The sequence below is a fragment of the Vipera ursinii genome, assembly GCF_947247035.1.
Source record: "Vipera ursinii genome assembly, chromosome: 9".
NCBI lineage: Eukaryota > Metazoa > Chordata > Lepidosauria > Squamata > Viperidae > Vipera > Vipera ursinii.
Genome location: NC_139523.1, coordinates 12,156,123 through 12,170,110, shown reverse-complemented (window position 1 = coordinate 12,170,110; position 13,988 = coordinate 12,156,123). Strand labels below are relative to the sequence as shown.

The window sequence follows — 13,988 nt, the reverse complement described above, 5'->3', positions numbered from 1 at the left end:
AAGATGATTGGACTTCAACTCCCCAGAATTCTGAAAGTCGATGTTCAGTTAGAAGTTGCCAAGGTTGAGAAATACTAGTGTGTGAATCCAGCTTTAGAAGAGTCTAAAATGAGGTTTCCCCACCCTGATGCCCTCCATGGCTTTTGATTTCAATTCTCATAATTTCCTATTAGCATGACAGCAGCCAAACTGGCTAAGAAATAATAAGCATGAAGTTCAATGTACTGTATCTGGAAATCTTCAGGTTGAACAGGACTGCTTTAAATACTGCTGACTATGGTAAACTGCTGTGTCTTGTTGATCAGCAACACAGCCATTTCTCCAAAAAATCTAGGTGAATTCACACAATTGACAAAGAAACCACTGCAGCACTTAATTTCTAGATTTCTGTAAGAATCTAAAAATAGAATCAAGTCAAGGCTCATCTTAGCCCAGCATTTTGTTTCTCACAGCAGTGTCAGGGATAAAATACACATCACATCTGCCATTGTTCCCTTGTAACTGCTACTTGGAGGCATGCCGATTTGTGGCCTCAAGCTGAAACTTCTCTGCTGTAAAGGCCTCAAACCACACAGAATTGTTGCTATCTATTGATGAAATAAAATCTACCCTATTAGAGCAGTATTGCAAACATTCAAATGTCAAATCCTCAGGCAGATGATGTGTACTTAATTAAAGAATAAGCTGCTGACTATTGAAGCCTATTTTAACTGCCAAGAAGAAAAACTAACTGACCTTGGATCCTACACAACGATGGTAGCAAGGAGATGATTTATTCTTCCTATTCATGCTACAAAATAGCTTCCTTGAGTAAACCCAAGCCTCTTCGTATTGCCTAATTGAAGGTAACTTAAAAGCTACTTTTATGCTCCCAAACATTTTTGGGAGACGAGATCCAAAGCAGTGCATAGCAGTAATAATCAGTTATAATACATCCATGAACATTTCAAATTTGAAAGCTGTCTTGTGAAGCAGTCTCTCCAAATAGTAACTCTTCAGGTCCTTGGCTTCTAGGTGAAACAAGGTGATGTAGGACAGAAACCAGCAGCCAGAGGGCAGTTAAATGAGGAAGTAGCTTAGAATCCCTACACAGCCATAAGAGGACGTAGCTCAATCCACCTTGAATGCTATTAAACCTTAACTAGCTTACCCAGGTGCAAACCGTTAGTCTGAGATTTCTTTAGCAATAAATCATTAATATGGAGCTTCTGCGTGTGGTTCTGGTTTTTCCACACCTGACAGGCAAGCAGTCTTCCTTAACCTACCCCTTCCAGATGTTTTAGATTCTAATTTTTCCCAACCAACCAGCATGGTCACTGTTCATGGACATTTTAGTTCCAATCCTACCTAGTACCCATAGTAGCCGGATAGGAAATCTTGATTTGAGGATGACCAATCTGTTCTTCAAATGGTAGCCTCTTAAGCTGATGATCAAAACAGGGTTGCATGTCACACATTAAATTGGTTGGACTTACTCCCACTTCAGTTAGTGGGACTTAGTCACAAATTGATTTTGAGGCCTCCATATAACTAGTACTGCTGTTCTCTTAATACTTATTTGTGGTAACTATTAAAGTACTGGGCTTTGCACACTATGTACTACTTTATTCTGCAACTGCAACTGTTAAATACTTTATGCAAGTAGTTATAAAAACAGAAGAGGTATAAGAACACAGCACATTTTTGACACACAGCTTACTCTTCACAGCTTAGTCTTGAGGGAGCTTTTTAATGGGTGGGGAAACAGTGCAAGTTGGTGCTGCTTGGCACACATGTACATCAGTTGATTTACCAATTGGGTATATAAATCTGCCTTTAACTCTCCTTCCTCCTCAAATTGTCTTTAGGAGCTTGGTAGTCTTGCCAGGAAAATATTGATTTGGCTCTTTTTCAGCTCTCAATTAACAGAGGCCTGCTACTCTTGGCTTTGCACAATTAAATTGTTACTTATCTGGCAAAAGGTTTAACATGCTCTTGTTAATTTGGCATTAAAGTAGCTTATTATTATTTCCTACTGACTCAATAGGACACTATTTCAAAAATAGCAAGGCACCAAAAAAAATATACACACCAGTATTCCATACTGAGTAGGCTAAATAAGTTGTCCTAATTTCTACCCATCCCCTTACCCTTTTAAGACAGCTGAAGACTGAGCTTTTAAATTGTGAACAATGGACTAGCAATTACTAAGGATCAGGGTATTATATTCAAAGCAACTCTTCCCTGATTTTACAAACAAATCCTAGCCATTTATGTATTCAAATTTTTAATTGTGCATTTATTTATGCTAAATAAATACATCTTTACTTTGAAAATGAGTATTGTTTTAAAAGTATTTTTTTCCTAGAGAAACATCTAGATTACATCTGGTTGATATTAGGATGTCATAAAGTGGCTTATGTGATCACTGAGAATGAAAACCCTCACAAACATCTTACCAAGATTTAATGTACATTTATTCTTAACACGTGGAACATATAGTATAAAGATTTCATACTGAATAAATGATATTCATTAAGCCAAAAAAGGAAAAAGGGAGGAATTTACATCAAGTTTTTAGCTACATCGTCTGAAATACAAATATGCAGAATTCATCACTGAAAAAATTTAATTGTGTTTCTTCATCAGGAACTTCAACTGAACCTAGAACTTTTTCACACCTCGATTAGAAAGGAAAAGAAACAAAAAAAACCCCCAGGAAAATAAAACTATAAGTTGATTGGCTGCTGAGACAGCAATGACTTTATACACAGACCTGTACAGCATCCTCCAGAGGCAAAAGAAAGGGGGTGGGGGTGGGGAAGAGAGAGAAAGAGAAAGAAAGATTTCTGGCAAGAGATTAAATAATTGGTGTCTCGCTTTTGCAGGTCATCAACTTGTTTAACTCGTCATACTATAAAGGGGTGGCAGGGAGAAGGGGAACAAAACTGCAAGGAATCTGAGGGCATGTGCAATGTACAACATCATATATATATATACACACCTGGCAGCTGTCAGGCTGCAGCTAAAGGTTAAAACCAGTTCTAAGAGGTGATCTCAGGGTTATTCATACAATCAAGGAGGAAGAGAGAAAGAGGTCAGGGTGTTGTAGGTTCACACATGATACTTTGGGGGAAAAGCCTTTTTTTCTCCTCAACATTAACTAAAAACATTTTTAAAAACTACAGTTTGCTGCTGATCCAGCTTTTTTTTTCTTCTTCAATGTGAGACATTATTACAGTATGTTTACAGTTTAAGGTGTACAGTACATGAAGTTCTACACTCTACTGCACAGGCCTCCATTGGACAAGGTCTGTTAACAACTGGTAGCTTCTTGGTTCCTGCAAGATTGTGAATGTACAACGATAAACCACACAAAGAGTTCAGCAGTCACTTTTTGTCCTTCAGAGTTTACCATTAAAAACAGCTATGAAAGTAGTGCCTGTCGATGCGTTAACAGGACAAAGTTTTTTTCCCCAAACTCACTGTAAACAACAGCAACTTTGGTTAAAATAAAAAAAGTCTTTTTTTTAAATGTAGGCAGAACTTTTGTCTCCTTGAACAGGGGGTTAGGATAGATCTGAAGGGCAGAGGTGAGGGCAGGGGGGAATATCTTTTCCCCAAGGTAGAAGCAGGACAGCGCAGGGCAGACAGTGGATTCTGAGGTGGTTTTGCATAAATAAAGGGCAACAATCAGTTTCTAAGTCCTCCATTCACACACACACACACAAAGGGGTATAGGCATCCCACGGCTGTCATGATTGGCCAATTAAAAACAGTACATCACAAATAACTTGTGAAACCAATGAGTTCATCAGAGGTGACACGGAGATGTCCAACAGCCGTGATTCGTATAACGTGAACTCTGAGTGGTTCTCGTCCACTTTGGCCAGGGCGAGCAGCGCACGAGCTGCCCGACGCATCATGTCCACACTGGTCGGCTCAAAGGGAGGGTTCTGCATGTGCATCAGGCTGGCTTGGCTCTGCTGGAACTGAGTAGCTGCCAGGCTATCCTCCAAAAAGCCCAACAAATTGCCAATGCTGCCCTTCTGCACGGCAATGGCTCTAGCTGCCAAGCTGTCACCCTGTGCCAAATTGGCCAGTAGTACCACAGCCATCTCCCGACATACGGGATTCTTTCGGTCACTAAGAAAACGCACCATGGTGCTGTAGAGTTTCTCCAAGCGACTAAAAGGTGGCGTTGCAAGGATCAAATCCACATTGTTGTCCTGGATGCTGAGTTTGCTGAGGGTTTCCAAAACCAGTCTCTGAGGCGAGAGGACAGCATTAGGCCCAAGGGTTGGAAAAGGGTCTTGGGCTTCTGCTGAAGGACACACTGCCCAATGGAGAAGTCCATCCAGTATAGGCAAACAGATGCTCTCTGGATAGGGAGAAAGGTCCAACTGGCCAGAGATGTTGGCCAGCGTGACCAAAGTGTTTTCACGCAGCATCTCCAGGCAGTCCCACCACCACTCCACTTTGTTGCAGCTCACTCCTTGGTCCTGCTCCTCTTCCTTCTCATACGTCAGGGGTGCCTGTTTGCGTTCTGGGTGCTTATGGTGCAAGAGAATCAGTTTCCCCAGGATCAACAGCAGACCAGGATGTTTTGACATCTCAAAATCATTGCCTGGCACAAACGATAAACTCCTGATGATGTTAGATACACAGATGCAGCGTTTAGACAGCGAGTCCTGCCAGTCCAGAAGTGTGCAGAGGGGCGTTTCGTCTTTACTGTGAGGTTCGTCCTCCAATATTTTGATATTTCTATGGCTCTGAGCTGGACTAATGCCAAATGGAAATTTGCTGCTTTCCTTCGTTACCTCCACATTTTTGACCTCCTCTTCTGCCAAGGAGCCTGGTCGGACTGAAAGCATGTCATCCATAGTAGCTGTTATCCTCTTCTCCGGAGGACCGTCAGGTGCAGAGGACTCTCCCTCTTGAGTGACAGGGTTGCCCTCGGCTACAGAGCGTTTTCTCAAAACAGAGTTGCAGGAAGCTCGTTTATGAGTCAGTGATAACTCCAATTTGCTTTCAAAGTGGGTCTGGATGTGTTCAGTGGTGTCTCCCCCACCAATCCGCCAGTGCAACAGTCCACTCTCAAATTCCTGCACCCGGCCAAGCTTATCTGAATAATCTACTACGAATGGATCGTTCTTCTGCACTATCTTGACTGGAAGTTTGTCAAATTTACTGACTAGCTTCTCCTCGTTACTTTCTAGAGGTGCTGTGACTTTATTTGCAAAGGCAGCCTCTTCCTCCCCTTCTTCCTCCTCTTCCTCCGCCTCGCAGTTAGAATTCTGTGGCTCTTCTTTCTCCACTCCTTCAGGAGAATTTGAAGACTGGCAACACCTTTCAGGATCCAACAGAGTTCTTTGCCCTGGATCGCCCACTTCGTATTCCTTCAGGATTCCAAAGATTTCAATGAGGCAACGTCGGAAATATTCCACCAATAGTTCCAACAATCCTGGCAGCTGGAAAACAAATAAGACATCCGAGCAGGTTAAAAATAGCACAATATACACAAGAAGTACATAAATTTCAGACTGTTAGATGGTCACCTAAACAACCCCCTTTTTTTATGCAAATAGCATCCATTTTGTGGTGTTCACAGTTCATTCAATATAATCCCATAGTGGTCCTTAATCCTGCCCCAGGTCAGTAAATCTTGTCCTTGCCCATTCTTTCTAGAGACTAGAAATTATACCCCCAAAGGAATATGTTTTGGGGCTATTAATCTAATTTTATTTTAATTTGTACATTGCACTGTTTTAATTTGCCCTGTAAACCGCCCTGAGTCCTTCAGGAAAAGGGCGGTATATAAATCGAAATAAATAAATAAATATCCCACGCCACAAGTCTTGCCCATTGCTGTTTTTAAAAAACTACACTCAGAGGAATCCTCTCACTGTTGTTGACAGTTACGAGTTAAGAACAATGAGCTAAATGCATCCAGAAATTGAGATAATTTCACACGCTCAAATTAAGCATGGGGGGAAAAAAAAGCCAGATCTCCTGAGAGATGGTTCAGAAAATAAATCAGATAGTTAGTGTTCAATCTGCTTCAACTTCCTTCTTTGGAGGTAAACTAAATTTTATCCTTTATTTATCATATTTTTAAACTGTCCATCTCCCTCACAGAGCGAGTGTCACACACTGGAATGTATGGCTCCTGATGATAATCTAAGAACTAGTATCTAAAGCAAGGGACAGGTTTTGGCATATCTAAGCATTTCCCCTTACTAAAGCAGAGCAGATAACCCTAAATTAGTAGCACGCAAGGAGAATTCTGTCTAGATCTTATGAATGAACAGGGCTGAACTTCACTGGTTACTCTATAGCAGGGGTGTCAAGCTCAATTTCATTGAGGGCCGCATCAGCATTGCGGTTGCCCTCAGGGGGCCGGGTGGGTGTGGCCTGGGTGGGCATGGCCTACTGGGTGGGCATGGCTAAAGTGTGTGTGGCCTACTGGGTGGGCGTGGCCAGCTCTACATCATTCGCATCAAGGGTGCCTATGGGGGCCTGGGCAGGAGTGGGAGAGATCTGGGGGTCTCTGGCAGAAGGAGGGTCTCTGGGCCAGGGCCAAGGCAGTGGGGGCCGTTCCCTCACTGTTTCCAGGATGGCTTCGAGGGCCACATGAAACCACTTTGCGGGCCGGATCTGGCCCCCGGGCCTTGTGTTTGACATGTCTGCTCTATAGTAAACTCGGCCTCATTTTTGTTATTCGTTCAGAAGTAAATCAAATATCACAACTAACGTTAGAAACTTAGAATCGGGTTTTTTTTGTTTGTTTGTTTTTAAAGAAAATGGTAGGGAAAGAATAGTTTCCAAGCAGTTTGCTGGATCAATTATACTGAATCTATCATGGTGCAAACTTGTAGAGTTTGTTTTGTAAGATGCATTTCAGAAAGTGAAAGAAAGCAACGTAACTGTTAGGGATTCTAAGGCAGCGTTTCCCAACCTTAGGAACTTGAAGATGCGTGGACTTCAACTCCCAGAATTCCCCAGCCAGCTATGCTGGCTGGGGAATTCTGGGAGTTGAGGTCCACGCATCTTCAAGTTCCTAAGGTTGGGAAACGCTGTTCTAAGGTATTTCAAGTTCCTTTGTTCTGTAGAAAAGGACAGCTGAGTGTATGTGACCTGAGTCTTTGTACTTTGTACTTTCAGCCCATGATAAGTAAGGAGTGAAAGGATACCTGTTTGCTAATCACATTGTAAATTAGAAAAATCCAGTGGATATTATCTTTGAAAAAAATCATTGTATCTTCCCAATTGCTATTCATTTTCCACTTGCTCATACACAACACTGTATGGAAAATCAGTGTGAAATATTTTCACTAAGTTAAGATATTATTTTAGAAAAGGCTGTCATGTACGTATTTATCAAATTTATGTAGCTGCCCATGTCACCAAAGGCAATTCTGGGCAGCATAAAGGTAAACCGGCGCTATGGAACCAACTGCCGGTTGAGCTCCGGATGGCATCGGACCTTCGCTCCTTCCGGCGCGGTCTGAAGACCCACTTATTTGAACTAGCTGGTCTGGCCTGATGGGGGAACGTTAGGGTTTTTAATGGGTCTTTTATTGCTTTTATTGCTATTGTAATTTTTAATTGGGCATTTGTTTAATTTCTTTTTAATTTTTAATTTTTGTATTGTTATTTATATATGCCCTGTTAACCGCCCTGAGTCCTTCGGGATAAGGGCGGTATACAAATTTAATAAAAGTAAAAGTAAAGTAAAGTTCTGAACCAAGAAGTGTTGTTTTCAGAAGGCCTTGGGCTGCATTATAACTAGCATTTATATAATGATGCTCAGATAAAAGTTGAACTCTCCTGACCCCGTAATCAAGGCTAATTTCCTCAGGTTACGTTACTTTGCAGAATTTTTTTTTCTTTCTAGTTATTAAAAAGCAGCCAGGATGAAAAACTGTACCACAGCTTTCTTTCAAGTAGGGTCATTTAGAACTAATGGATTGCAGTTCCTACATTTCCATGCCAGCAAGACACTTAGTAATATGAGCTAGGAATTCTGGAATTACAAAAAAAATCAGTAGGTAAACAGAACTGATTTGGCAATGAACAGATAACTGAAACTTTTCTGACTTGTTTCAGCCTGTGAAGGCTAGAAATTTTATTTTAAACCACTCTCAAAATGCCCAAGTTTCACACTGACTGGATCTATGCTGTGCTGGTGCATGATGTAGAAGTTTCATTTATAGCAGGGGTGTCAAACTAAATTTCACTGAGGGCTGCATCAGCATTGCGGTTGCCCTCAGGGGGCCGGATGGGCGTGGCCTACTGGGTGGGCGTGGCCAGAGTGCGTATGGCCTACTGGGTGGGCGTGGTCAGCTCTACATCATTCGCATCAAGGGTGCCTATGGGGGCCTGGGCAGGAGTGGGACAGATCTGAGGGTCTCTGGCAGGAGGAGGGTCTCAGGGCCAGGGCCAAGGCCAAGGCAGTGGGGGCCGTTCCCTCACTGTTTCCAGGATGGCTTCGCGGGCCGCATGAAACCACTTCGCGGGCCGGATCCGGCCCCCGGGCCTTGTGTTTGACATGTCTGATTTATAGCGTGTAAGTATAAACTCTGCTAATTGTGGTTTATTCAACAAACATTTAAGTAACCCGTGTATGCTAGAATGTAGTCAGGATCGTAAGAGAGGAGCTCCTCCCCAGAGGGCAAAGGGACAAAGGAGTTTGAAATGTCTGGTAGGCAGGAAAGGGGCAAGATTGAAACCCTTCGTAATAATCTGTATATCTATAGTTACTGCAGATAATTGCTTTAGTATGGCGAGATACAATTGTAGGTGAGCATCAATAAAGGAAGTACTCAGAAGTAACTCCACATGTCACCCTGGGTTCTTGACACCATGGCTTTATATGAAGCCAGTCAATGTTCAGAATGCACACTACTTACTCATATAAGAGGCAGACTCCTGTATCAACTTGCCCATACCTTCTAATCAAATTTTGGACTTTTAAAGCCCTCTTATCAGAAGTTGTCAACCCACCTGGCTGAGGTTGAAGGTCATTATGCTGTTGTCATCATAGAGCAGGATGTTTATGGTATCTAAGGCCCATGTACTTTCAGCCAGTAACCCAGACTTTAGAGACATCATCACTCTCCATGCTTCAGGAGTTCCTGCAGTGCCCAAAACCGAATTTGATACTTATCAGTACCCGAAATAAAATGAAACTGCATCAAATCCTGCTTTCCAACTTCTACAAGAAGCTAAAAGAATCTCATTTAATTGGCTAGACCAATCACACCTGTACAGGTAGCCTTCATTTAGCAATCACAATTGGGAACAGCAACTTGGTAATGAAACAAAGTGGTGACTAAAACTAAGCGAAACAGCAACTGTGCTCTGACTTCAGTTTTCTTTTGCTTTATAGACTTGAAGGTCATAAATGTGAAGATTGATCATAACATTACTTTTTCATCACAACAGTCACTAAACAAGGACTACCTGTACTCACAAGGAATCTTTGTGAACTAATCCCAACATCCACCAAGCCTTACTGGGATTCCAGCAGCATGAACCCAGGCACAGTAGCCATGAACAACAGCTGTTCAATGGCCTCTCAGGCTTTGCTAATCCTTCCTTGGATATAATAGCCAGCATCACTACTTGTAACCAGGAAACACCACTGGTGAGGATAAGCAACTCAATTACCGATATCCTTCATGGTCAGGCGCCGCCTCTGCTTCAGCACTGGTTGTGTAGCTTCCACTGAGCCAGGCGGGAAAGTGATGTCCCGTCGTATCATAGGAGGTTGGACAGCTGCTGGTGTTACATGTGAGGCTGGAACAGGAGGCCCAGCCTTCTGCATCTTCATTCCCGAATGGAGGAATGAAGATTTACTTGGAGAGGTGCGGTTTTCCACCGGCCTGGGAAGAGGTGCTGGACTAGATACCTGAGGAATGTGATTCTGCATGCTGGGTTGGGCCTGGTAGTTAGGCTGTGGCGGCCTTGTCATTGGGGGCACGGGGGCAGAAGGACCGTAGGGAGGCTGGCGGTTGCCATGAGAAGGCCAGGGTCCCTCATGGTTAACCCTCTGATCTGGATGTAACATTTCTTCGGTTCGATTCACTCCGTGATAGGCAGACCCTTGGGGCGCAGAGCCAGTGCTCTGCCGATTTGGATAGCTGTAACCCATATCGTTACGCCCTTGCCACATGGTGCCCTGTTGTGGGCCTTCCGGAGTGGACTGTATGGGGCCACCTATCATCTGAGGAGGCATGCTTTGCTGCGTGCTGGAACCAGGGGGAGCAGAGACCCTCTCTCTGCCAAACTGGAATGGGAACTGGTTCTGAGGCCCAGCAGCAGGCCGGCGATCTGCAGCAGAGTATGTATTACCACCATACTGGTTATACATTTCCTGCTGTGGGGAAGGTTGAGCTGTTTGTGGCTGGCTTGTTTGTTGGGTTTGTGCTGGAGGGAGCTGTTGCTGGGCCTGTCCTTGGCCTGTGCTATATGGTACGTTATATATCTCCCCTTCATGTCTTTTGGCTGGTGGACCATAGTTGCCATCCATTGTTCTCTTGTAGTTCTGAGGGGAAAAAAAAGAGAATTGGCTATTCACAAGCAGCTCTCAGTTCTATAGTACCAATCATAGTATCCATAAGTCCTTCTATGAATATTTTGATTCCTCCTAGAAGAGCATTCTAGTGAATCATGATGATGTGAAGTGATGATACTTGAAGCTTCAATCTAGATTCTCTCTTTGGACCAAAATGAACTACTCCTCCCAAAAGAGCACCTGGTTGTGAAATCCTCTATGAAGAACGAAAGGAGGTGTCTGGGTTGGGAGTGACAAGTAACAGATTCCAAGGAGACCATCCTAAGCATAAAGCCTCATTCTGTATCTTCCACATACGCTGAAATCTTTTTGGCTGAAGAGCTGACAAAATCCTTTAAATATAAAAATATAGAATGGCTGCATTCAGGATAACACCAAAGTACTTTTCGAGATTTACATGGTCTCCTTTGGGATAGTTATCAAATCTCAAACACAGTTTGAGAACTTGTTGCAAATTCCATGATTAAATTATGCTGCTTGGTTTCAAAATCTTTCCCACCAGGATACAATATACTTGATCCGCTCTGATACGGATAGCCTTGTCTTTATCCATGTGGCTTCAGACAAGAGAAATAATTTATGGCAAAACAAATGTGTGTGGAATTATGGCAGAAACAAGAAAAATCTCCGTGGCAAACAGGGAAAAAAAACCTTTCAAACAGAAGCTCTGGTAGGAACTTTTCAGTCTTCATAATAAAGCATTCCCAAGGGGAAACCCTGAGTAACTAAGTTTGATGATCATAAATATCCTTGCATCCAAGTGACATGCAATTATATTTTAGATCTCTAATTGCAGATCAATGCAAATGTCCATTATATATACGGCTAGCATGCAAAGATTACCGTAATGAGGCAAAGCTTCTTTATTGAAGAATGCTGTTGTTTTGTTTCCTGTCCAAAACATGAAACCTGAAAGCTTCAATTAAGTCCTACAAATATTCCTCCCGGTCTTGACCCAAAGAAGTCTGGTCTTTGTGACACTAAGTCGCACTCTTTCTTGCAAACGCTATTGCCTTGCACTTTACGATTCCTCATCAGATCACAACTATTAAGGCTCTCTTTTCAAACAAGTTTTGGAAATGTTGGGAGCTTACCTGCTGCTGTGGCTGATATAAGGTGGACTGTTGGCTAGGAAAGGGACTGCCAGAGGATGTACCTTGAGTAGGAAAGTGATTGCTAAAGGAATCATGCCTATAAGGGGGAAAAAAACCAATATTTTTGAAATCCCCAGATACAACAAATAGTATGAAGCCCACCTATGGAGAGCAGCTATTGGAACTTACCGTTGCTGTGGTTGTTGAGAATAGCGGCTTGGAGAATACATTCCTGAATCCGGGGTGGAAGGCAAGATGTTGGGCTGGGCTGTTCCAGTTCCCAAGCTGGCTTCAGGTCCCATACCTGCTTCAGTTCTATAGTAAGAAAACAGCTACACTTACAAGAAATAATTTTAGGCCTCCTTTATGGAAGTTAAAGCCTCAGAGAGAGCGCTGCTACTAGTAATAAAATCTTATAGGCTACACAACTCTTGTTTACACCCAGGTTTTGCTGTGTTGTGCAACTTTAGGTATAATTTAACAAGTCACTCAGATGTTGGATATATATTGGGGGTTTTAAAGACCTTTTTAGACTCTACATTTAAAAGTCTGGAGGGGTTCGTACTTGCTGTCTCAGGAAACAGATAAAATAGTACCTGATCCTTTACAACTTCTAGTCATACTGATGTAATAGTACCATCCTTCAAACCTTTTATTTGCTTGTAATTCAGTCCTCTTACCATTTACTTGCTTTTTTACAAACACCTGCAAGGCTAATTCTCAGGTATACGAACACTGGAATTTGAAAAGTTTTCTTTCTTGCTGATGGCAATGGAATTAAAATGAATAAACTTACCAAGTAAGAAAATCTGCTTAATCGAGAAGTATGTGGTACAGCAAGGTAGAATCAGTGCTAATACTAACCTCACTCTTTCGAAATGGCTGTAAGGATAATGTTGCCTCGGTCCCATAGCCATGTTACTCATCCCTGGACCTGTAGCACGATTATAAGGATCTCCCATACCACTGTTGGGAACTTGCCCTGAGGACATAAAGGGATCACTTCCTAAAAGGAGAAAATGTAAATGATCAGCCTACAAAATCCAAGATCCAAATGGAAGATGAATAAATATGATGTTTTATTGGGCAGAGAATTAGGAGATGGGTAAATCTCAGAGGTGTTTTCATTGATTTAGGAGGCTCAAGCAGTTTTAATGGCTACATGCTGGGGTATAAAAGACACCATCACCTTTTCTCATAGTGCCATATGGATCCTTATTTGGCTCATAGGACATGCGACCCATCATGTCGGAAGTATTCATGCTGGGCTGGTACCCTGGATTTGGAGTCATGGAGTTCCTCTTCTGGAACGTAGGGTCACTACCGTCGGGAAAGGCATCCTGAAGGCCTACTGAGTTACTCCTGATCCAACAAAAGGAGGAACATTTTATTTTATTTTTTTATTATTTTAATCCCATTTATATCCCGCCCTTCTCCGAAGACTCAGGGCGGCTTACAATTTAAGCACAAACCAACGTGCTTAGCAATAGCCTTCATTTAACTTAAAAGTTGAACACCACTGCAACCAATTCACAATTCCAGTTTGGTACTCTATTACCAAGGCTGTAACAAATCACCAGAAGTTGTTACATTTATTGGTATAGCAGTAGAAAGCAGACTGGGGATTACCTGATGCCTTGCAAAGGTGCCATTTGACTATGTGGTGTAGATGCAGGAGTTGGGGGCTTCAAGTCTCCTCCTTCAGCCATGGAGCTGCTAGTGGACTGAGGTGTCTGAGGACCTTGCATGGAGCCTGAACCCGCTGCAAACAGAGAAGACAGCCATCAGCTACATGGTAATTTGAAGGTGCTGTGCAAAACCCCAAACACAGTGAACATATGAATAGGAAAGAAGAGATTACACGTTATACAATTCCTTGTGCAGATTCACTCGCAGCGGGATCAGTTAAATTTTAACTGATTACGAGAGAGGGCATTCCTAATTTTAACTAGAAAACGTGCTACTCAAATTATCTTATTATGTGCAGACTATTACCTACAAGGAGAAATAGGGTAGTGAACATAGGGGGGTGGGGGGGGGGTGGTCTTCCGCAAAAAATAAGGAAGGGCAAGTCGATGTCTTGTAATATCTTGTTGGTAGGGGTCAATGCTCACTATTACTCTACAGCCTCGAAACATACTCCAAGTCACAAGAACCCACAAAATTTGCCCCAAACAAATCTACATGGCAAGAAACAAGAGAGATTAGAAAGGCTACCTAATTTCTCTTGATGCGAGACCATTTTTAAAAAGTCTGATAAACCGGGAGATAGCAAAGAACGAATCGGCTGATGCGCTCCCTCTAGTGCCTCGAGGGTCCCCTGGCTGGGGTCTGTG

At 42.6% G+C, this 13,988-nt stretch overlaps 1 protein-coding gene across 1 annotated transcript in view; it reads right to left on the bottom strand.

The window, feature by feature from the left end:
* Positions 1–2,438: 2,438 nt before the first annotated feature.
* Positions 2,439–13,988, bottom strand: part of ARID1A (AT-rich interaction domain 1A) — a gene marked incomplete at its 5' end in the record, with an annotated part of 91,247 nt that continues 79,697 nt past the window's right edge. Inside the window, 8 exons of the mRNA XM_083369845.1 lie at positions 2,439–5,450; positions 8,986–9,116; positions 9,652–10,528; positions 11,653–11,749; positions 11,842–11,967; positions 12,517–12,658; positions 12,842–13,014; positions 13,282–13,414. Of these exons, the coding sequence (XP_083225971.1) occupies positions 3,735–5,450; positions 8,986–9,116; positions 9,652–10,528; positions 11,653–11,749; positions 11,842–11,967; positions 12,517–12,658; positions 12,842–13,014; positions 13,282–13,414 (3,395 nt within the window). The 3' untranslated portion in view covers positions 2,439–3,734. The remainder of the gene's footprint in view (positions 5,451–8,985; positions 9,117–9,651; positions 10,529–11,652; positions 11,750–11,841; positions 11,968–12,516; positions 12,659–12,841; positions 13,015–13,281; positions 13,415–13,988) is intronic.